Source organism: Helianthus annuus, chromosome 14 (assembly GCF_002127325.2).
Source record: "Helianthus annuus cultivar XRQ/B chromosome 14, HanXRQr2.0-SUNRISE, whole genome shotgun sequence".
Taxonomy (NCBI): domain Eukaryota; kingdom Viridiplantae; phylum Streptophyta; class Magnoliopsida; order Asterales; family Asteraceae; genus Helianthus; species Helianthus annuus.
In genome coordinates, this window is record NC_035446.2 from 7,417,873 (window position 1) to 7,441,468 (window position 23,596).

The 23,596-nt window shown below is 36.1% G+C and overlaps 1 protein-coding gene across 1 annotated transcript; it reads left to right on the forward strand.

Moving 5' to 3' along the window:
• Positions 1-6,808: 6,808 nt before the first annotated feature.
• LOC110908020 (WD repeat-containing protein DWA2) lies at positions 6,809-15,357 on the forward strand. Its single transcript, XM_022152922.2, has 13 exons — positions 6,809-7,000; positions 7,068-7,151; positions 7,240-7,372; positions 8,870-8,981; positions 9,573-9,672; positions 11,063-11,190; positions 12,833-12,902; positions 13,001-13,089; positions 13,206-13,251; positions 14,037-14,107; positions 14,209-14,282; positions 14,352-14,410; positions 14,960-15,357. The coding sequence occupies exons 1-13, from the start codon at positions 6,956-6,958 to the stop codon at positions 15,014-15,016; spliced, it is 1,068 nt and encodes a 355-aa protein (XP_022008614.1). The 5' UTR covers positions 6,809-6,955; the 3' UTR covers positions 15,017-15,357.
• Positions 15,358-23,596: the final 8,239 nt, after the last annotated feature.

The following is a 23,596-nucleotide window of genomic DNA, read 5'->3' on the forward strand; positions in this document are numbered from 1 at the left end:
ATAATATTAAATAGAAAAATGTTTATCTGATAATTATAACCCTTTGAGATTTGAAAAGGGTTTCACGCTTTTTTGGATTTTATTAAAATTCATGACTACATTATATAATTATAAGTTTGAATATATATGTCAAAGTTAAAAATTATTCTTCAAAAATTCAGTAACATCCATACTCTATATATACATTTAGAAAAATGTTAATAATTGCAAATAATACTAAATAGAAAAATGTTAATTGAATACAAAAAATATATAGGATATCATCAAATGTATATCGATTACTTAAATGAGTATACACATGCATGGGCGGTGATAAGGGTGTGCGGGTAGGACCACCGCACAGGGTTTGTGATTTCGAGGGGCACGTGTTTTTTGTAAAAAAAAAAACCCGATATCTATGTTAGTTTTTTAAAATAGCATACCAAACATGCTCTTAGTGAGCCCAATACCCATTGGCATTAGCTTTAGGGCATGTTTGGCTAAGCTTTCTGAATTTGGGTTTTCCCGCCTTTCTTTCGTATTTATTTTCTAATAATTTATCTTGTAATTTGTAGATAATATTAAATAGAAAAATGTTTATCTGATAATTATAACCCTTTGAAATTTGAAAAGCGTTTCACGCTTTTTTGGATTTTATTAAAATTCATGACTACATTATATAATTATAAGTTTGAATATATATGTCAAAATTAAAAATTATTCTTCAAAAATTCAGCAACATCCATACTCTATATATACATTTAGAAAAATGTTAATAATTGCAAATAATACTAAATAGAAAAATGTTAATTGAATACAAAAAAATATAGGATATCATCAAATGTATATCGATTACTTAAATGAGTATACACATGCATGGGCGCTGATAAGGGTGTGCGGGGAGGACCACCGCACAGGGTTTGTGATTTCGAAGGGCACGTGTTTTTTGTAAAAAAAAAAACCCGATATCTATGTTAATTTTTTAAAATAGCATACCAAACATGCTCTTAGTGAGCCCAACACCCATTGGCATTAGCTTTAGGGAATGTTTGGCTAAGCTTTCTGAATTTGGGTTTTCCCGCCTTTCTTTCATATTTATTTTCTAATAATTTATCTTCTAATTTGTAGATATTATTAAATAGAAAAATGTTTATCTGATAATTATAACCCTTTGAAATTTGAAAAGGGTTTCACGCTTTTTCGGATTTTATTAAAATTCATGAGTACATTATATAATTATAAGTTTGAATATATATGTCAAAATTAAAAATTATTCTTCAAAAATTCAGTAACATCCATACTCTATATATACATTTAGAAAAATGTTAATAATTGCAAATAATACTAAATAGAAAAATGTTAATTGAATACAAAAAAATATAGGATATCATCAAATGTATATCGATTACTTAAATGAGTATACACATGCATGGGCGGTGATAAGGGTGTGCGGGGAGGACCACCGCACAGGGTCTGTGATTTCGAGGGGCACGTGTTTTTTATAAAAAAAAAACCCGATATCTATGTTAATTTTTTTTTAAAATAGCATACCAAACATGCTCTTAGTGAGCCCAATACCCATTGGCATTAGCTTTAGGGCATGTTTGGCTAAGCTTTCTGAAAAAAAATTATTGACTTATTGGATTTTTGAAAAGTCATAATCTACAAAATGATGTTTGACAATATGGGTGTATGTGAGAGGAAAAAACCAATAAGTCAATAAGTCACTTCATACTGATTTTTCCAAAACCCCAATAAGTCTATAAGTTGTTTCAAAAAACATAACCAAACATGCTCTTACTGAGCCCAATACCCATTTTATTTTAAAATTAAATTATAATATTAAAACATTACGAAAGAACATATTTTTTCGAGCTCAAACAGGGTAAATGAATTCTTACAGACGACTCTGTACACATGTATGAGATTTTTTTACTATTATTATTAGTCTCATTATTTATCAAATATATATAAATGTCTCCGTCTCTAATTTGCATTTACAAGAAATATTTATTATATAGTTTAAATTGTTCAACCCGTGTAACACACGGGGAACTAACCTAGTATAAATACAAAACAAAAGGGTGAAAGATTAGAATTTATTTGGTATATACTTTCAAAGGACCATCATTATTCATTAACGCTTTTATTATGTTTGATCTAAATTATCACGGCATCTTGGATGATACCACATCCTTATCATGTGGTCATGAGAATAGTATCTCCCTCACCATCGACTGGTGAAAAGTGGATCTCAAGCCAATTTTAGGAAAGCAACACACCCATAGCATAATCGACATTCTATTTTACTCATCAAAAAGTATTTCTAAAAACACGTTCATCACAATAACGTTTTCCCATTTCCTTCTTTATGCGTCATAAGTAGTGATTTACTAGATGCAAGAATGTAGATAAATTTTTTATTTCAAACATTATTTGGTGTCAAAGTAAGACGATCATTCTATGTCAATCATGACATTAGATTTTACTCACATGTCAAGATAAAGGTTGACAATATAACACCTTCCATCAACTTGTCTTAGTAAGACAATCATTCTATGTCAAACATGGTGTTAGATTTTACACACATGTCAAGATATTGTTGACAATATAACACCTACCATCAACTTCTAATGAGAATTAAGGATGGGCATCGAGAGAAAAAAAAAAACTACAAGCTTGATTGTAAAAGAGACAAGGTTGGCTGAATTTTAAAAATTCAAGGAATCAACTTGATTACGATCAATAAATATCCATGGGAATAAAGTTGATGAAGAAAACATGTCAAAATTATCGGGTGTGACTTTTCGTTCCCCAATCGTAATCTAAAATGCCCTTTCTTGTGCGTTAGCCCGGTGGATCTAACTTTTTTATGAAGTTATATCTCGAATTATTGTGTAAACTTCAGATTGATCAACTGAAAACCATATAAAGTGTAGGAAAAATAGGCTGACATCAGACAAACTTTAAGTGTTAGGGATTCATGTATTGATACACACACAAACACGAACAAACTGCAAGAGATAAATAAAACGAATATGACATGTGAGATTTACGTGGTTCGGTCAGCTGACCTACGTCTACGGGCTGCAACCAGGGTAATTCTTTTATTGCTCCGCCTTACTCGTGATGAGGATATTACAAGTACAAGACACCATATAAATAATACAAGATCTAGGGTTACAAACTTAGACTCCAAGAAAACAATTAATGGGCTAAAATAAAAAAAAACGGGCCAACCCATGTCTGCAATATTCTGCCATTTAATGTCCTCTAAACCGGGCCCAATAAGCTAATCGAGCCTCCATAAACCCAACAATAAGAACTACTGTATTGATACTAATAGAACTAGATGAATATTGTCACCGTTTTGATATTTTCTTAAATAAATCATATATCGTAAACCAATCATATGATCTTTGTTGGTGATTTTGGTGTTATCAAATCAGTTTAGGTAGTTAGGATTCAGTTACACCCAAAGGGAAATACAAATAAGTTTTATTGTAAGTAGGATGTGTGGCTTGCATGCCCGTTCCAGACTTATATGGATTTTGGCATCAACAAACTACTGGGTCAAGAGTCAATTCCCCTCGCGGGGTCTAAATAGTTGAACCCTTTAGCCAAAATTCGTTATCATATTTATGAAGCTTACTTATGATCTATCCTGTTGGTAGAAACGACTCCGTCAATATCCATCACTAGGAACTAATCCATCAGTATTAAAAATTGTTCCTTCAACTGTAACTATGTGTCACACCCCAACCGATGCCGGAAACATCAGAGTGAGACGAAAATGAGATTGCTCAAGACTTCATAACGACTAATTGTGACAACAGTTTAAGTAACCAAATTTCATTTCATTTCTAAACGAGAGTACAACATTTGAAAGAAAATTACAACAATTTGTTCATAACAAAATCCAACGACAAGGAAATACAAAACATAAATTAATAGGTGCGCTTTTAGTTCACCCTAAGTAGCTTTCTTGTATGTCATCATCAATTTTCTGCAACATGTATTAAAATACAATCAACAAAAGTTCGCGAGTATACAAGTTTGATTACATAGTATACATATAAAAGATTGTCTCAAATCCAACATGGCATTTTATATACTAAGTTATATCACATACTAGCATGCACACCCTAGATGTCAAACCAAAGTTTCCACGAGCGTAATCGTGTCATCTCAATAAACAAGATCGTATATGATTGAAGACTTAACATAGACCACAAACGGGCGGTGTGCTACTCCTATAGCGCTATACATGTTAAGATAGGCTTGCGCAAAGTTAATGACAAGTAGTTTGCATGTTTGAGTATCTAGCATGATTAACCTAAGCATATTAAATAACATATTTGATGGATTGAGTGAATTCATAAGTTTGATTCTGTGCATAAGTGTGTTTGATTAAGGCATACATATTGCACTCCAAAAGTGTTTAAAGCGTAAAATGGGGATTCTAGTATACTCACGCTTTATGTAGTAATTTCCACGAACGTGAGTTGATGTGTTGAGAGTTATGGGAATCTGCCTAGTTATCCTACAAGGATAAACGAGGCTCATGAGTTCGATGGATGTTGGATTGGGAATGAGTATGCGGATGCTTAGCTTTAGTATGAAAATACATAAAAGTTATCTTGAAAAAAATACTCGATTTGGACACCATAACCGTGTGTTTTTCATAGGCACAAATTCATTGGAAATCCAATCATGAGGTATTTTATTCTAAGATAATGTAATTGCAACTGAGTCCTTGAATGGATGCGTCGTAGTAGACAACGAAATCATCGGGGCCTTCAGGAAGAGATAGAATAGGTGCACTACAGAGCTTCTCTTTCAAATGTTGAAATGCGGATTCTTGAGCATCACCCCACTTATAGGTGATACCCTTTTGAGTTAGAGGAGTAAGAGGTTGTGCGATCTTCGAGAATCCCTCGATGAATCTACGGTAACAACCTACTTGACCAAGGAATTGGCGGATTTCAGTTAGAGTTCTAGGTGCAAGCCAATTATTAATATAGTCGATCTTGGTTGGATCAACATGAATCCTAACTTCATTGACCACATGACCGAGGAAATGGACTTCACGAAGCCAAAAGTTGCATTTCAAGAATTTAGCGTAGAGTTGTTCATTCCGTAAGAGTTCCAAAATAAGACGCAGGTGTCGCTCGTGTTCCTCCTGGCTTTTAGAGTAGATTAGGATGTCGTCAATGAAAACAATGACGAACTTGTCGAGATAGGGGTTGCACACTCGGTTCATAAGATCCATAAAAACCGCGGGTGCATTCTTTAACCCAAATGGCATAACACGAAACTCGTAATGACCGTATCGAGTCCTGAATGCCGTTTTAGAGATATCTTCGTCTCGGACTCTCAACTGATGATAGCCCAATCTTAGATCGATCTTTGAATAATAGCTTGACCCTTGCAGCTGGTCGAATAGATCATCAATACGTGGAAGTGGATAGCGATTCTTGACAGTCACCTTGTTTAGTTCATGGTAGTCTATACACATGCGAAAAGTACCGTCGTTCTTCTTGACAAAGAGTACGGGGGCTCCCTATGGTGACGAGCTAGGCCGGATAAAACCTTTATCCAGAAGCTCCTGCAATTGTGTAGATAACTCTTCTAGTTCGGTCGGTGCTAGTTTGTAGGGTGCTCGAGCTATAGGTGCTGCTACAGGAGTTAGCTCGATTTGGAATTCAACTTGGCGGTGAGGTGGAAGACCAGGTAGTTCTTCAGGAAAGACTTCAGGAAAGTCGCAAACAATAGGAATATCTTCGACCTTTTTATCTTCGGTTTGAACATTAGTTACGAGAGCTAGAATAGCGGTATGACCCTTTCGCGGACACTTATGGGCCTTCACGAATGAAATGATGCCTACCACAGCTTGACCCTTATGAGAGCTATAACCAATAATTTATGTAAACCAATCAAATGATTTCTTCTCTTAATTAAATACCCATATTTTCAAATATTCTAAAATTCTGAATATTAAACTTGTCCTAAAATTTTCATCAACTGATTTAAACATGTCAAAATTATCGGGTGCGACTTCGAGTTCCCCAATCATCAACTAAAATGCTCTTTCTTGTATGCGTGGTGAATTTAATTTTTTAAGCGGTTAGTTAATTGGCTATAGGATAGATCATATATTGAATTATCATGTTAATTTGGGATTGATCAACTAAATACAAAATAGGTTAAGTACTACTATTTTGATACTAATAGAACAAGATGAATGTTGTCACCATTTTAATATTTTCTTATATAAATCATATGCTTTCTCTTTATTCTTAAACCAATCATATAGTTTTTGTTGATGTTTTTGGTGTTATCAAGTCATTTTAGACACTTATGATTTACTTTTTTTTTGAACGGCAAAGGTTACGTAACACTACTCTTAAATTACACCAAATTTTATCCCATGTCAGGAATTAAACCCTAGTCCCTCCCCAAGAGACATAAAGCCTCTACCACCCCACCAAAGTGGTGATGACAAACACATGATTTACTCATATAAATAAGTTTTATTAGGAGTTAGGGTGTTTAGCTTGAACGCTCGTTTGAGACTTATATAAATTTTGGCATCGAGGCGAATGAACAAACCGTTAAACGTTCATAAACATCAATGAATGAAAGGACCGCGTTCATGTTCATTCATGTAACTAAACGAACGGAATTACTTATTTATGTTCGTTTATTTATTAAGCGAACAAACACAAACGATCTTCTCACCGAATATTTCCCAAACTGTTCAACAAACGTTCGATTCATTTGCGCCCCAACCTATAGCTATAATTTTTGTAAACCAATCAAATGAATTTCTTTCTCCTACCTAAAAACCCAAATTAATTAAACTTGTCCTAAAATCTCAGATCAGACACAGAAATACCCCTAAAATCTTCATCAGCTGATTGAAACAACAACACAAACACTTTTGACAGAAGAAAGAAATCATCCCTCAGATCAAATGCAAGGAGGATCAACTGGAATCGGTTACGGTCTCAAATATCAGGTCAATCAATCACTAATTTAAGCCCTAATTTCACACATCAAATTCATCTGCATTCACTCAATTACAGGCAAGATGCATTGCAGATGTGAAAGCCGATACAGATCACACAAGTTTCCTCACCGGTACTCTCAGTCTCAAAGAAGAAAACGAGGTTTGGTTTGATTTGATCTCGAATTGCGTTAATGCGTTCGTTAGGGTTTTGATCTGGTTGAAATGAAGTTTATATGTGTCTTTTTCAGGTGCATCTGATTAGACTTTCATCTGGTGGTACGGAACTTGTTTGCGAGGGTTTGTTTTCGCATCCGAATGAGATTTGGGACCTTGCTTCGTGTCCGTTTGATCAACGCGTGTTTTCTACTGTGTTCTCTTCTGGTATGTGGTTGATTTGTTGTTGCTATTATGTGTTGTATGTATGTATAGTCAGTTGGTTATGAGCTAGTTGTTAGGTGTGGTTGTTATGGTAGTTACTAGCTCTAGATCCTTCCGTTATGATATGAGATTGATGCTTACCTCACTTTAGTTGCATTTTGTTGATGTGTGTCTGCTTGATTGTGATGACAGTGATTGTTTGATTGCATTGTGGTTAGAAGTGAAAGAGTTTGTTAGGTTAGGGTCAGAGTGAGATCTAGATGGAATCAGGACTGATCTGGTTTTCTACTTTGGTAAAGTGCTCTGAAGAGAAGAGGTTCTGATAGAGTTTTTGTGATCTAAGTTATTGGAAGCATAGTTATTAAAGCGAGCGCCTAGGCGCAAATAAAGCCCTGGGCCCAACAAATCGCCCTGAGTGCGCCTCACGCCATTAATAACTATGGTTCATGTCATAGTTATTAAAGCGAACGCCTAGGCGCAAATAAAGCCCCGGGCCCAACAAATCGCCCTGAGTGCGCCTCACGCCTTTAATAACTATGATTGGAAGTTGGTAACACGGATGATTTCGAATTTGAAACATACATTGCCAGTTTATAAAAATGGCTAACTTAGATGATATCAGTGTAAGACAAAAAATTATGAATCTGGAATTGTAAAATATACCGTATTTAAAATGTGACTGCAATTATACTTCTTTTGGGCTTTGGTGATGAAAGAATTGCCCCCATGAACATGATATATAATGTTGAACTTTAATCCAATTTTAGATGTAAAATCGCTTTTTTACATCGCGACGGTGTGTGGAAGTTTGAGAGTGGCCGACGGCCTAATTCGCTGTCTACGGAGAAAATCAGGCTACGGTCATATGTGCAAACCGTCGGCGACGGCCCCTATGGGCGTCGGCGACGGTGCCCAGATGTTGGGTTTTCTGTTTTTCGCGTTCCTTGCTTCCGGTTGACCCGTGTCGCTTCCCGGTGGTCCCGTTTTCGCTCCGGTGACCCGTAAAGCTCCCGAAAAGCTCCTTAAACTCCAGTAAACCTGTAAAACACAAATCTAATCAAGAGTAGGCAATTCGAAACTAAAACTTGTGTAAAAACATCAAATTAAGCAATTACAATCACCAGTTTTCAACCACGTATCACACCATTTCATCCAAATGTCAAATTAAGATAGTTTAGTTATTTGATGATATAATGAGGAAGGGGATGTGCAACTATGAAAGTCTAATGGCGGACTTTGGGATTCTTGTTTTAGTTTCGTTAATCTTGCTGTTTAAAGAATATGAGGAAGTGTAAACAGCCTCAGCTTGAGCAATGAAGATAAGGCTTCTGTTTCTAGACCAAGTTGAAAAAAGACAAGAAGTACAACCCTAAATTTGGAATATATATGCTTTTTTCTTTCAAAACTCAACATTTCCTAAGGTGCTTTATATGTATAGTGTTATCGAGAGTCGAGACGTTTAATGATGTATAAGGTTTACTGTTTTCTCTGCTTTTGAAGGTGAATCATATGAAGCAGCTGTGTGGCAAATCCCTGAATTGTATGGCCAGTCAAATTCTCCTCAGTTAGAATGTATTGCTTCACTTGATGCGCACAAATCAAAGATTAAGTGGTGAGTTATGTTTTGCTAAAGCATCATTGTTTGGCGTATATATCATCACATTTATAATTGTCAACGAGCCGGGGGTCTCACTGGAAGCAGCCTCTCTATTCCTACGGGGTAGAGGTAAGGTTGTCTACATCTTACCCTCCTCAGACGCTACCTTAGCTTTGCTATTGGTGGGATTTACTGAGTATGATGATGATGATTTATAATCGTCAAATGACCTTAGAACTTTAAGTGTATCTTTGCGTAGGTTTCACTTTTGAAGTTTTTATGGTCACTTTAATATCGCTTTTTTTGGTTCATTTTTGAGGATGCCCATGATTTTAATCTTCTATATACAACGTATAACTGAAGAGTCAGCTAGCTGTTTAAATGAAACTTTAAGATTTAACTCCATATTACGTTTTTATGAAGCATGAATTTGATTCTTCATCTGTTCAGTTAGCTAAACTATCAACAGAGGTCATGGATCATGACATCATGTATTGGTAGTTTTTCAAAATCTCAATTTCAAAACAATCCAAAGACATTTTTCCTTTTATGTGACGTATTATATTTTCCATCGAACAAATATTGATCAAAGAAGAATAATGGCAGTGTGCTTTGGTGGCCATCTGGAAGACATGATAAGTTGATCAGCATTGATGAGCAGAATATCTTTCTTTGGAGCTTAGATTCTTCAAAGAAGAGTGCTCAGGTATAAGAGAGTAAGAATATCTTTTTCTTGCTTATAATCTCTTATCCATTTATCTATAGGTGGTATTTCAACCCATTTACTTATCAACAAGTCGCTTTAGTCACATGGGTGAAATAAAAGGGGTCGAATGGGGGTGATCAGGTTGAAAGTCGAACAAAGTCTATTTTTAATGCATACAACTTCCTAATCGTTTTAATTTGAAGATTTGCTTATTGTTGTTATTAAATATTTATATTTTCAATGATGTATTAAGCATAGTTATCAAAAGCGTGCGCTTTTGGCGCCTAGGCCTTTTTTTCTGGGCGATTCCCAGTAATTGCGCTTTTGCTTCCAAGCTAATTATAGCGCAGCCTAAATCCTATTGATATTTAATATTTTTCTTTATTAAGTCGTAATATCCCCTTTTTCTGCAGTATTTATAGAGATTTTACTAACAAATGATATCACTAAAGATCAAAATCTCGTTTAGTAATATTCAGTTTGTATTAATTCGTAAATTCCACTTTTTCTGCAGTATTTATAGGGCTTTACTGCAGTATTTTTTTTGCTTACTCTTTTATTACTTTAATGAACTATTTTTTTCGAATATTAACATGTTGGTTTTGAGTATTTTGTTATCTAAGACTTTTTATATGCAAGTATGAACATTTTTGTTTTGGTTTTGAGTACTTTATTGCTTTAATGAACTTTTTTATTTTTTTTTTATTTAAGTGCGCTTTTTTTTTTTCTCAGGCCCACGCTTTTTTTGCGCCTATCGCCTAGGCCCTAAGCGGAGCCTAAGCGCCTTGAGTGCGCTTCGCGCCTTTGATAACTATGGTATTAAGTATTTAATGCATATTATGGGATATACATGAAACCTATAATTATTGAGAAAACTTTGGAAACTCTATGTAACATTTTTTTTTGAAAATTTGAGGGCATGTAACATACATTTTTCAAGCGTTTTGGGCCAAAAAAATCAAAAAAGCGCCGAGAGGTTTTTTTTTTTTTTTTTTTAATTACTAGTTTTGTGTAACATATGTAATAGACGTTGTGTTTAGTGTTAGACAAAAAACTTGTTTGTTAAAAAAAACGTTTGCCGCTTTTTTGACTTTTTTTGGTTCTAAACGCTTGAAAACATGTATGTTACATCTTTTACATGCCCTAAAAATTAAAAACAATATTTGTTACATAGGGTTTTCTCATTAACTAATGTTTCATCCCAATACTTAGCCTTTAATCCATGAATTATCTATAAAGATTTAAATATGGACAAAAAAAGTGTTTGTGGACTGGGACAAGTGGACAACCCAACCCTATCGGACCTGCGTTGTTTCTAGCCGTACTAAAAATTACCCAACCAGCCCATGTCATCAACTCATAGGCTAATTCTTGAAAAAAAGTTGTGTAGGTACAATCTCAGGAGTCAGCTGGAATGCTTCATCATTTGTCAGGGGGAGCATGGGATCCTCATGATGTCAATGTTGTTGCCTCAACTACTGAATCATCTATCCACTTCTGGGATTTGCGCACAATGAAGTATGCTTCAATTATGGTCAACATTTTTTCAAAAAGTATATTGTTACAATAATATTCTGAATCTTTAAATAAAATAACTATTCAGGAGGTCGTATACTTGTGTGCATTAAAAGTAGACTTTGGGTGACCTTCGACCCATTAGACCTGTTACCCTTTTGTCTATATTTCTTGATTTGACCCATTTAAGATAAGACACGACACAAATAGACTGATTAATAAGTAAGGGAGAGGATCATGAGAAAACTCTTTTTTCGTGAGAAAACTCGAGAGAACTCTATCATACGATTGATATTTGTGTTGAATTTTTTCTGGGGTTTAGTTTTTAGGGTTTAGAGTTTACCTTTTAGAGGTTAGGGTTTAGCTTTAGCATTTATTAGCTTTTAGGCGTTAGCCTTTAGGGTTTAGTTTTTTTTGGAGTTTAGGGTTTATTTCTTAAGGTTTAGGGATTAGGGTTTAGTAATGGTTAGATATAGTTTTCTCACAAAGAGGAGTTTTCTCATGATCCCTCCCCTAATAAGTAAATGGGTCAAAATTGCCATTACTACAGCAGACGTGTTTCTAATGTTTTTAAAACGTAACTGACCAAACATAGGGATATTAACGTCTTATGACCGACACTATATGTGTATTGCTTGCATCTTGCTCATAAATATCATTTTGGTTGTTGAGAAACAGTCAGACCTGTGGTTGTTGAGAAACAGTCAAACCGTGTCCAGGTTGGATGGTGTAGGTGGAGAGCAGCGACTGGGGTATTGTGTGACAAGAGGTTTCCAACCAAATTAAAGGGGATATTTTATAGGGCTGCAGTTAGACCTGCTATGCTATATGGAACAGAGTGTTGGGCCATTAAGAAGACACAAGCGGCGTAAACTAGAGGTAGCGGAGATGAGAATGTTGAGGTGGATTTGTGGGCTTACCAGGTTGGACATGATAAGAAATGAAGTTTTTAGGAATAGATTAGGGGTAACTAGTATATCGGTAAGATTGAGGGGAGGTTGAGATTGTTTGGCCATGTAAGGAGGAGGCAAACAACGGCCACAGTTAGAATCGTGGAAACTCTTACCGTCGAGGGAAAAAGGAGTAGAGGTAGACCGAAACTGACTTGGGATGAGCGAATTAGGAATATTTAATAGACTTGCACTTTTCTGAGGACATGGTCGAGGATAGGTGTTCGTGGAGACGTAGGATTAAGGTTAAGGACTTTTAGCAGGTTGGTACGGTTGGGTATTAAGGTTAAGGACTTTTACTTGTCTAGGAGCCTTGCTTTTTAGTTGTTTTTTGTAGCCCTTGCATGTTAGTGCTTGCCTTTGTGTCTACTGCTTGCGTGTATGTTATGGCTCTCTTTATTGCGTCGTAGCTTTAATATGAATATTTCCAGGACCTATGTTTTCTAGTTGCTTCTAAAGTAGTTATATGCCTATTTATGATTCATTTGACGATTATGGTTGAATGTGGCTTTGGAGCTGGGGGTCTCACCGGAAGCAGCCTCTTTATCCCTTGGGATAGAGGTAAGGCTTGCCTACATCCCACCCTCCCCAGACCCTACTAGTAGCCTGACTATGAGTGGGATTATACTGGGTATGATTGATTGATTGATGTTGAGAAACAGGAACGTATAACACGTTTGTTTATTGCTTTACAGGAAAACAAATACAATGGAATATTCCCATGTTCGTAGTATGGATTATGATAGCAAGAACAAGCATATGCTTGTAAGTCTGTTGATTCGACTTCTGTCCTACTTCAATTCTACAGTTGGTTTTATATTAATATTTGGAAATATATATATATATATTAACAAACAATACAGGTGACAGCTGCGGATGAATCTGGAATAAACATATGGGATCTTAGAATGTCGAAGGCTCCTGTTGCAGAGCTCCCTGGACATGCACACTGGTAATACTGCATTGTTTTGCTTAATTGTCATTAGTGGGTCAAGCTAGCGCATGCATTTTCTCTCATCTATGATTACCAATTTTTCATCTGACGGTCATTTCATTGTTTTTTGGCAGGACTTGGGCTGTTAGAAGTAATCCTGAATATGAAGGGCTCATCCTTGTATTTTCCCAATCTCTCTCTCTCTCTCTCTCTCTACACACACACACGCACAAACATGTACTTTCACGTGTACACATAGATATAGAAAGGCCTATAGGGTGGTGTTGTTCAATACATAACCAATTGAGTAAAATCCCATTTTCGTCCAGGAGGTTTGGCCACTTTCGCAACTTTTCGTCCAAAGGTTTGTTTTTCTGCATCTGGATCCAAAAGGTTTGAAATCTTGCCATTTTCGTCCAACTCGTTCCATTATATCCACCTCTGTTGACTTTCTCCCTACCCAAACCCTTTAATCATCACAAAAAAAATGTCTAAACAGAGGAAAATACCCTTGACTTATTGTTAAAAAATTGATGGAGTTAACGAGCTGGATGAAAATGGCAACATTTCAAAGCTTTTGAATCCAGATGCTGAAAAACAAACCTTTGGATGAAAGTCGCAAAAGTAGCCAAACTTGAGGGACGAAAATGGCTTTTCTACTCTAACCAATTTTAAGTCGAGAACAATATAAGAACTTATAACTACATGTAGTGGTACAGAAAAAGAGATGCGATTATATGGTTAGATAAACATCTTATGAACAATTGTTTGTGTTTCTCTGCTTAATGTTGGTTCTATATTCAACGCCCCCTCCCCCCTCTATCTACACACACACGCTAATAAATACACTTATACACGTGTTTGTGTATATGCACATACATAAACTGATAAACACTTCCTAGATTCCACTTTATGTTTTTCAGTTTCGTTTTGTCTAACGATTTGCGGATGGCATCCATATGCAGAGTGCCGGAACAGACTCGGCTGTCAACTTGTGGTTTGCCTCTCCTAGCAACGATGAAAAATCATCTGATAGGTCTCTCTTTATACTCGTTGTTTTTTATGTTTGTGTTGGATTTATGCGTACGTTTTTCGTCCCGTACCCTTTTTTTTACCCTCTTTTAATTTTTTATACAGTGTGTCCAACTCCACTACTAAATGGACGGAGTCCTTGCTCCATTCATACAGTGACTATGAAGACAGTGTTTATGGTAATTTGGTTTCATTTCTCCTTTCTTCGTTTAATCCAATGGACGTTTTTTAACTCGTTGAAAATACAGGCTTGTCATGGAGTTCCCGGGAGCCTTGGTTGTTTGCATCATTATCTTATGATGGGAGGGTAAGCGATTTTCTTGGATTTTTCTTTTTTAAACTTATCTTTTTAAAAGTTTGCGGATATAATAGTTTTTTGAGTTAACTACCATTTTCGTCCCCGTGGTTTGTCCAATTATGTCAGTTCAGACCAAATTTCAAATTTCAAATTTGTACCATTTTCGTCCCTGACATTCTTGAAACATGCTAGTTCCATCCAAAAAAACTAAAGTTGAATCGAATAATTGGACAAACCACAGGGACGAAAATGGCAGTTAACTCATGCGTTTTTGGACGGAACTGGCATGTTTCAAGAATGTGAGGGATGGAAATGGTACAAATTTGGTCTGGTCAAACTACAGGGATGAAAATGGCAGTTAACTCTAGTTTTTTCAAGTTGGGGGGGGGGGGGGTATCAACTTCTTTTTGGTAAATTTATACTGCAATAATGAAATGCTCCGTACGTCACATGTTCGTACATTGGGCTGCATTTTTTTTAGTTAAAATTATGATAAAAGAAAAAAAAACGTGAAATGAAAAGTGGTAGGTGGTTGCTAATTGATATTATGAACACCAGGTGGTTGTGGAGTCGATTAAGCCTCATCTTCCGAAGACAGCTTCGACCATGCTTTGATGCGGTTTCCTTTTCGTCAGATTACACATTCAAGTCTCAATTCTTCTTGTTTTCAAACTAGCTAATGCTTTGATACACTGCCTTCAATTACACACTCATGCAATTGCTCTTAGACAAATATCCCAAATTGTAGTTTATAGCTATATGTTTTTTTTTTTTTTGAGTGAGATGTTACCGGGTACGTTTGTTTGTTATCTTTTTAGATCCTCTTGGTACTTTTTGCAAGTATATTGCGGTTTGACTGGGAACCGGACAAAGCCTGGTTTGTAAGTCTGGGTTGAATACTCGAGAATGATCTCATGGTTAACTCTACTTACTTGGCTCATTTTGGTTTGGCCTAATGATTGCTTTGTTCAAACTATAAGCCAAACCGTATAAGAGAGTTTGTAAAAATCCTCACTCGCTTGTCAAATTTCTTTGGTTACACATAGTTAATAACCAACTAAACCATCCTAAGTGCCATGCTTGTATTCTTCTATTGTATTTATTCGACTCTAAAGAACATAACTAAATTCAGACCGTAATACACATATTAATATATAGTATTAATCCATAACATCATAAGTAATAGTAATGTTTGCATTTGTTGACTTTGGCACGTGACTTCTTTTTTTTGACACTTTTAGTCCCTCATAAATTGAGAAAAAAATGTTACTTATATATTAATTTTAAGCATACTAATGAATAATAATTACTTTTTTTTTTAACTTTTGTATTTTTTTCATTGTAAGCATTAGAGTTTTTTTTAATTAATTTTGTATTTTGGTTTTTAATAATTTTGCTACAAAAATTAAATGAGTTTAGTTTTTTTATTAATTTTATCTACGTTTTTCTTCAACTTTGTCGTCGTTTGATTGCTACTTAGTACGGTGTTTGGTGATAATATTTGGTCCCTCGGGTTTTTTTACTCTCTCCACTTTCTAATACGTGTCGGTATAAATTCAAATTCAAATTCGTCTACTTTTTATGTCACGTGAGTCATTGGTTGTTATAAATTCGTGTTTTTGTTTTACATTTTTTTCCGCTTTTGTTCGTTGTTTGGTTGCTACTTAAAATGATTTTATGCTCTTGGTTCCGCAACGTTGGTAGCACAGTATTACGCCTCCCTCCCCGCAACGTGGGCGACTTAAGACTAGTTTTAAGTAAAAACTAATATTGCTCCAAATATTTATATTTTCCGGTTTTTACGCAAAGACACACTGGCTAGGTAAAAAGGGTCTTTCCCTTTTATACTAGTTCAACAAATACATATGAATTGGTGAAAGACTTGTAAGCAAACATGCATAGAAGTTTTGTAGATGTGTTATTGGAGTTTGTTCAAAACAATGTTTTGGAAAACCAAACCTTAGTGACATCCAATGGTTACTACAAAGACATTCAACTAAACACGACCTTCCCATAATGCTAGCAAACATTGACTTTTTGCAATGGGCTTGGAAAATAATGTTTTGTTGCATTTAAATGCCAATATATGCAAGGCAACCATGGATATTCGAAAATTATGCTAGAAGCAGTCGCATCGCAAAACCTATAGATCTGGTATGCATGTTTCGGCCAATTCGGCGTAGCAAGATCTAACAATGAAACACGCTTGCTCAACCAATCTAAAGTATTCGGGCACGTATTAGATGTTGCATACCATTTTACAATGAATGGGACACATACACCCAACGATACTAGTCATACTACCTTGTGGATGTTATGTATACTGAATGAGCTATAACCCTGGAAAAATAAATTTTACAATGAATGGGACACATACACCCAGTGAACACTTTACACAACCATAAACCCTGGAAAAATAAATTAAAAAAAGATGCGAGTATGCAAGAAAGGATATCGAGAGAGCCTTTAATTGGGTGTCCTCAAAGCTTGATGAACAAATGTACGAGGTCAAGTAAGATATCGGAGAATAAAAATATTAAATAATATAATGTATGCATGCATGCATTATAATACGTAGTAATACGATTATTAAGGGCAATTGATTTGCCATAAATTATTGGTCCAGTAGTAGTGATTTTGATCAAGATCCACCAAATTACGCAAGATGAGCCATAATGGAATTTGAGCTCTGCTTACAAAATGTTCAATGATTTAGATGATTTAGTTAAGAATCAGCTACAGCCTACAAAGGTTCAATAATTTAGATGATTTAGTTAAGCATCAACTACAACATGATCTAATGGAAAATATTTGGAAGCTTAAAGATGAATTATACGTATGTTTAGTAATAGTCTATTTTATGTAATGTTTAATATGTTTTGATCAAATTTATTGTATTTCTAATTATGTAATAGTTATGATTTTTGAAACTTTATAAATTTAACAATTCATAATATATAAGATTTAAGTTTAATTATTTTTTAAGCTAGTTTGTTATCATAATTAAAAATTAAATACTTTGCTACAATGAAATGGTTATAACAATAAATATAAAACATGCATAAGGATAGCAATGAGACGAGTATTGATAATCTTAGTTCCATAACTGATTGTATAATCGTGTTACATACATGACTCAGTACTAATTGATATGTATCGGGTAATTAGCCATTAGGTATACTGTAATTCATTAAAATTTATTCGTTTGGATCATGAAATATATATTGTTTTTACTATTTTGATTTTTTTTTTGAAAAGAGAACTTCATTAACATCAAACGCGAAACCCTCCAACTCTCCAAGGCGGAGAGAAGAGGCCGCCACAAAACTTTACATCAAATACAATTTACACCAATTCTCCCAGTCCAAACCTTTACTACTGTTACTATTACTATACCATAAATATGTTAGCGCCTTGATGTCTGCCACTATCTCCACGACTTTAACCACTTTGTTCTCAAATATCAACTCATTTCTAGCTTTCCATAACCTCCAACAAGACGCTATAATCACCCCTCTAACAATCTCTTTGTGTGTTGTCGACATACCTTGCACGTTATGAAGCTCCATGACATCTTTTAGACTAAAAGTGAAATAATTAGGAATACCACACCATTTAGATACAATATCCCACACCCCGGTTGAGATACCACATCCAGAAAATACATGGTCTACCGTTTCCTCCCCTTCCTCACACAGCACACAACGGATATCTTCTGTAAAAATATTCCTCTTTGTAAGGGCGACTTTAGTTGGAATCTGATCCATCAAGGCTCGCCACATGAAGATATTACATTTGTTAGGTAACCATTTGCACCATTCAAATACATTTTGCTGAGTAACCTCTAGATCCCCAACCAACCAATTCCGCACAGCAGCCGTCGAGAAACAACCATCTTTATCGCCGCTCCATCGCCAATCATCCTGCCCCAACCGAACCGTAATCTGCTGCAGAAGTTGTTTCAGACTGTTAAGCTGCAGCAGCGATTCTTCATCTTGAGGCGTCCTTTTCCAGTTCCAACTAAACTGGATCCCCATGTTCTCCATCGAAACCACATCCGATACAAAGCATTTTTTCTTAGTTTCTAGCCGAAACAAAGCAGGAAACCTATCTTTTAACACACTGTCGTCGAGCCATCTGTCCAACCAAAATCGAACCGTCGTCCCCCTTCCAATTTTACAGCCAATTAAGCTGCAGAAATCAGCACCGTTTCTGTTCAGCGACGACACTTCCTTTATCACATTCGACCACACGCTAACCATGTTCTTCCTCACCGGATACACGTCCCATGTTCTATTAGTTCCATGTATGGCGTTAACTACTCTCGCCCATAAAGAATCCGGATTCATACGATATCGCCAAGGCCATTTAGCAATCAACACCCTATTACAATGAAACAAATTCGATAACCCCAAACCACCCTTCTTCTTAGGTTTAGTGACGGTTTCCCGCGAGACCCAATGCATCTTTCTAACATCCTCATTTCCTCCCCAGAGAAAGTTCTTCATAAACGATTCCATTTTCTTTAATATAGTGATAGGCGCCTTGTACAAAGAAAAATAATAACTCAGAAGGGCTTCCAAAACTGATTTAACTAACACCAATCTACCTCCTATTGATAATGTTTTCGCCTTCCACTTTGATAATCTAACCCTTAACACCTCCAACACCGGCTCCCAATTCGCCACTCTATTCATATTGGCGCCAACCTTAATTCCCAAGTAATTAAACGAAATGGAACCGTACTTAAAACCCATTATTTCCGCCTGCCTTCTAACTTCCTGCCAATCAACCCCGACCCCAGTCATAACCGATTTATTTAAATTAATTCTGAGGCCGGAGCATATATGAAATACTCTTAATATTCTCTTCATCATAACACAGTTCTCTTCCGACCATTCCCCGAAAACCATAACATCATCCGCAAACATAAAATGTGAAATAACTGGCCCATCATTCGAAAGGACAACACCTTTAAACAAACCAATCTGAACTGCTTTACTGAACATATTCGACAGCGCCTCCATAATGATAATAAATAGAAACGGAGAGATAGGATCTCCCTGTCTAATACCTTTTTCACATCCAAATTCAAACGTCGGAGCCCCATTCACTAGCACAGAAGACCTAGCTGACTGTAAAATACCCCTAATCCATGTACACCACAGTTCAGGGAAACCCATCTGCCTCATAACATCCAACAAAAAAATTCCAACTAACATTATCATAGGCTTTGGCGAAATAAATTTTAAACAAAAAACACTTTTTACCCACATACTTCGCCCAAGAAACTAATCATTAACAACCATAGGGCCATCCAAAATAAATCTACCAGATAAAAATGCAAACTGAGAATCAGAGATTACATTACCCAAAACCGCCTTAATTCTGTCAGCCAATATCTTTGAAATAGCTTTACTAACCACCCCAATTAAATTAATCGGTCTGTAGTCAGTCAATGAAGTCGAATCTTTATTTTTCGGGACCAATGTAATAAACGACGATCCCACCCCTTTACTAATGGTGCCCTGCTGGTGAAAAACCTCCATAATTTTTCGAAAATCACCTGCAAAATAGTGCCAAAAGCGTTTGATAAAACGAAAGTTAAAACCATCTGGGCCTGGTGCTTTGTCATCCCCACAGTCAAAAATAAAATTTTTAATTTCCTCGTCAAAAAAGTTTTTCACCAGCGCTATACAATCCTCTTCCGAAATATTCTTCAAACCGTATCCCTTCCAACTCGGCCTCGTATACATTTGCTCTTTGAACTTGTCTCTAAAGAACCGAAAAACCTCCTTCTTAACTTCTGTTGGCTTCGTCTTCCATTGCCCATCTATAATCAATCCTGGTATGCAATTCGCAACCCTCCTACAGTTAATCGAAGCATGAAAAATTTTTTGTTAGTGTCCCCTTCTTTAGCCCATTTATTCCTAGCTCCCTGTTTCAAATCCCGAGCTCTAAACAAATCCAACTGAGCAAGCCTCCTACGTCCTTCTTCCCAAGTCCACAATTCTTCCTCCACCAAGTCTCGTATTTCCAAATCTTTCTCTACTTGCACAACTCCTCAGTAATAGTCATCTCCTCTTCCTTTTCTTTTTCACTCCATGTGATACGCCACTCTGTAATTTCCTTTCGAAGGTATCTAAACTTCAACATCAACACAAAATCCAGGGGGCCTGTACTGAAAAATTTTGGAGAGTATCTCGAACCACCTCTTCAAACCCCGGCCTATCCATCAAAGAATTGAAGAACCTGAAAGGTTTCGGCCCATAATTACATGTAAAGGTTTTCAATAAAATAGGATTATGATCCGACTTTCCCCGAGGTAAAATACTGTACTCCGTAAACGGCCATTTATTCACAAAATCTTCACAAACCAAAAACCAATCAATTCGACTAAGCTTGTTCCCCACCGCGTATGTGAATTTGCCCTTTTTCAAACTAAGTTCAAATAACCCTGCATCAAAAATAAACTCATTAAAATCAAAAGCCGCACCCGCATTAAACCTTGAATTTCTCCTCTCGTCAAGCGATCTAACGGAATTGAAATCTCCACCCATAATACATAACCCATTAATATGCTCCATCTTCTGTCGAAGAAGAACCCATAATCTCTTTTTATCCTGCAACTTCTGAGGGGCATACACATTAATAATGACCACCGATTCCCCACTACCCTTCAAAGAGCCCGAAACAAGCAAGAAGTTTCTATCCTTCTCCACCGAATCTACAACGAACACGTTATCATCCCACACGGTAATAAGCCCCCCGATCTACCTATCGGGTCACTGACCTCAAAACCAAATTTACCTTTACCCCAAAATTGTGCAATCCTTTCATTCTCTACATTTGAACATAAAGTCTCTTGAATAAGTATGAAGTTTGCCTCATTTTCTTTTCTTAATCTTTTCACCCAATCCGCCTTTCCTCCCACACCCATCCCCCTGACGTTAATAGATAAAATATTCATCTAATAACTTCTTGAAATCCTTCTTCGTTAACCATTTTAATCACCTGCGATTGGAACTCCTCCAAATTTTTAACCCAAGTGCTTCCCCTAATACAACAGTAGAGGTAGCCTCATTATATTCCTCCTCCCTAGGCTTCTCCACCTCTACATTAATGTCCACACCATCCTTATCTTGACTATAATCAGCCACATCTCGGTCTGCAGTATACTCTCTGTTGGACCGTTGTATTAACCCGAAAAGTCAGTCAAGGTAGCTCATCATCACATATAAAGGCGGAAACAGAATATGCAAGGTAACAACAGCTTGTCCTATTAATTCCACTGCTTTTATTGGCTTCCTGAGTAAATTTTGACAAAGTTTCGGCTCCTAAGCACACACATACGCATATTAGATCCGCTGATACAACAACCCTATATATAGGCATGATGGTTCGCTAATATGACAGGTCATATTAGCGGACCTGTTTCACTATGACACAAAAGCGGACCACATAAAACCCTAAAAGCGGACCTCTATACTAATGACCTTAAAAGCGGACCTAAAACATAACTTTCTAAATTTGACAGTTTAAACCCCTGTTGACCAATCTTGACTTAGACTTCTTGTAGACGTAGTCAACAGACATCCTATGCATCAACAGACTCCCCCTTGGATGTTGACGTAGTCTTTATCAGTCTTCAGATCCGTAGTCTTCAGTCTTGATCTTTTCACCAACTCTGTCTTCTCTTCGTAAGCATTCTTCACAAGTTCCAGGACTGTCTCCTAGCTCTAACTTCAAGCTTCCCATTATCTGTTGATCCAGACTCCCCCTCTCAGTATGCTGGGATCTAGGTATCTGGTTCAAGCTTTGACAATTTGCCTCCGTGGGAATAATGATGTCTCCAAACCTGTTACTCAACCAATAACATTACAATCTATCTTTTCTAAACAATAAAAACAAATTCAATCAGCTCTAAGAAATCCACTCAAGTTTTCAAGTTCAAGTTAATGACCCTGAACACCTGATTAATCTACCAAGTTCAATTTAATGACCCTGGTTGATCTTTTGACGAATCAAACTGATTTAGTAAAATTATTTTCAACTTTTTCTGAAAATAACAAGTATCAACTTAATGAACTTGATTTTGACTTTGAAAAACAATCAAACTTCCAACAATATAAGCTCTCCTCATTCTTCAGCTCAGAATCTCCTGCATCTGCTTCATCTTTCTAGAATCCGACAATCAACTTTCCACTTTGGTTTGTCTAAAATAAAGCAGAAATAAAATCTTTTTGTATTTTTAATGTGATCTAAACTAAGAAATGAAATACAGAAAACTTAAATTGCAGAAAGTAAACTATTTACAGATTTATTTTTTGGTGAGCGTGTCAGGGAATCATATCAGCTTTTCAGACAGATTACAAGTACCGTTAAGCTACATTACATACACAGACTTAAACAATTCACCTCGATTGTCGATATACTGATCCATCTTAAATTCTCACACAAACTTCAATCTATTTAGGATACCGTTTAAGTGTTTTAAGAACTTAGATCAATTCATGTGTTCCACCTCTTGAATATACTCCCGTATCCAGAATCCCAATATTCACTCTTACAGGCAAGAATACTACAATGATGTCTGTACATAAATTAGGGGTTAAATGCGAGAACTGAGGGATCTCAGGTCAGAACTTCCGTTCAGCAGAGAGATATTAGTTTCGACTTTGCAGTATGTCCCCTTTAGAGGATCTTTTCAGCTACAACAGATGATTATCAATTTTATTGTCTAATCAGCTGAGGGCTTTATGCTATATTTCAAGCATTTTGGATAAAGTATTAGCCAAGGACTAGGTCAGAACTACCGTTCAGCAAAAGTCCCGGAATAATACCCCAGACATCATAGAGTATAAACACCTAGTATATCAGAATACGAGACCTTTCAAACGAGATTTCAGGGGTTTCCTATATATCCAAGTAGTGTTCCCCACGAATTTCACCAGTTTGAAATTTTAGGTTTGTATCCCGAATAAACTTACTAAATGTGTGAAAACCTATCGACACATCGTTAGTGAGACTGTTTAACTCATTTTGTCATTCCAAATCTTTAGCATACTGTAATTGTCTAGCCGATGTACTATCATTTTCCCTATATACACAAGCTCTTTTTCAATTTTATCATGTTTTTGGATTTTTGCATTTTTTACTGTTTTTGTATTTTTCTGAAAATAAACTATGTACAAC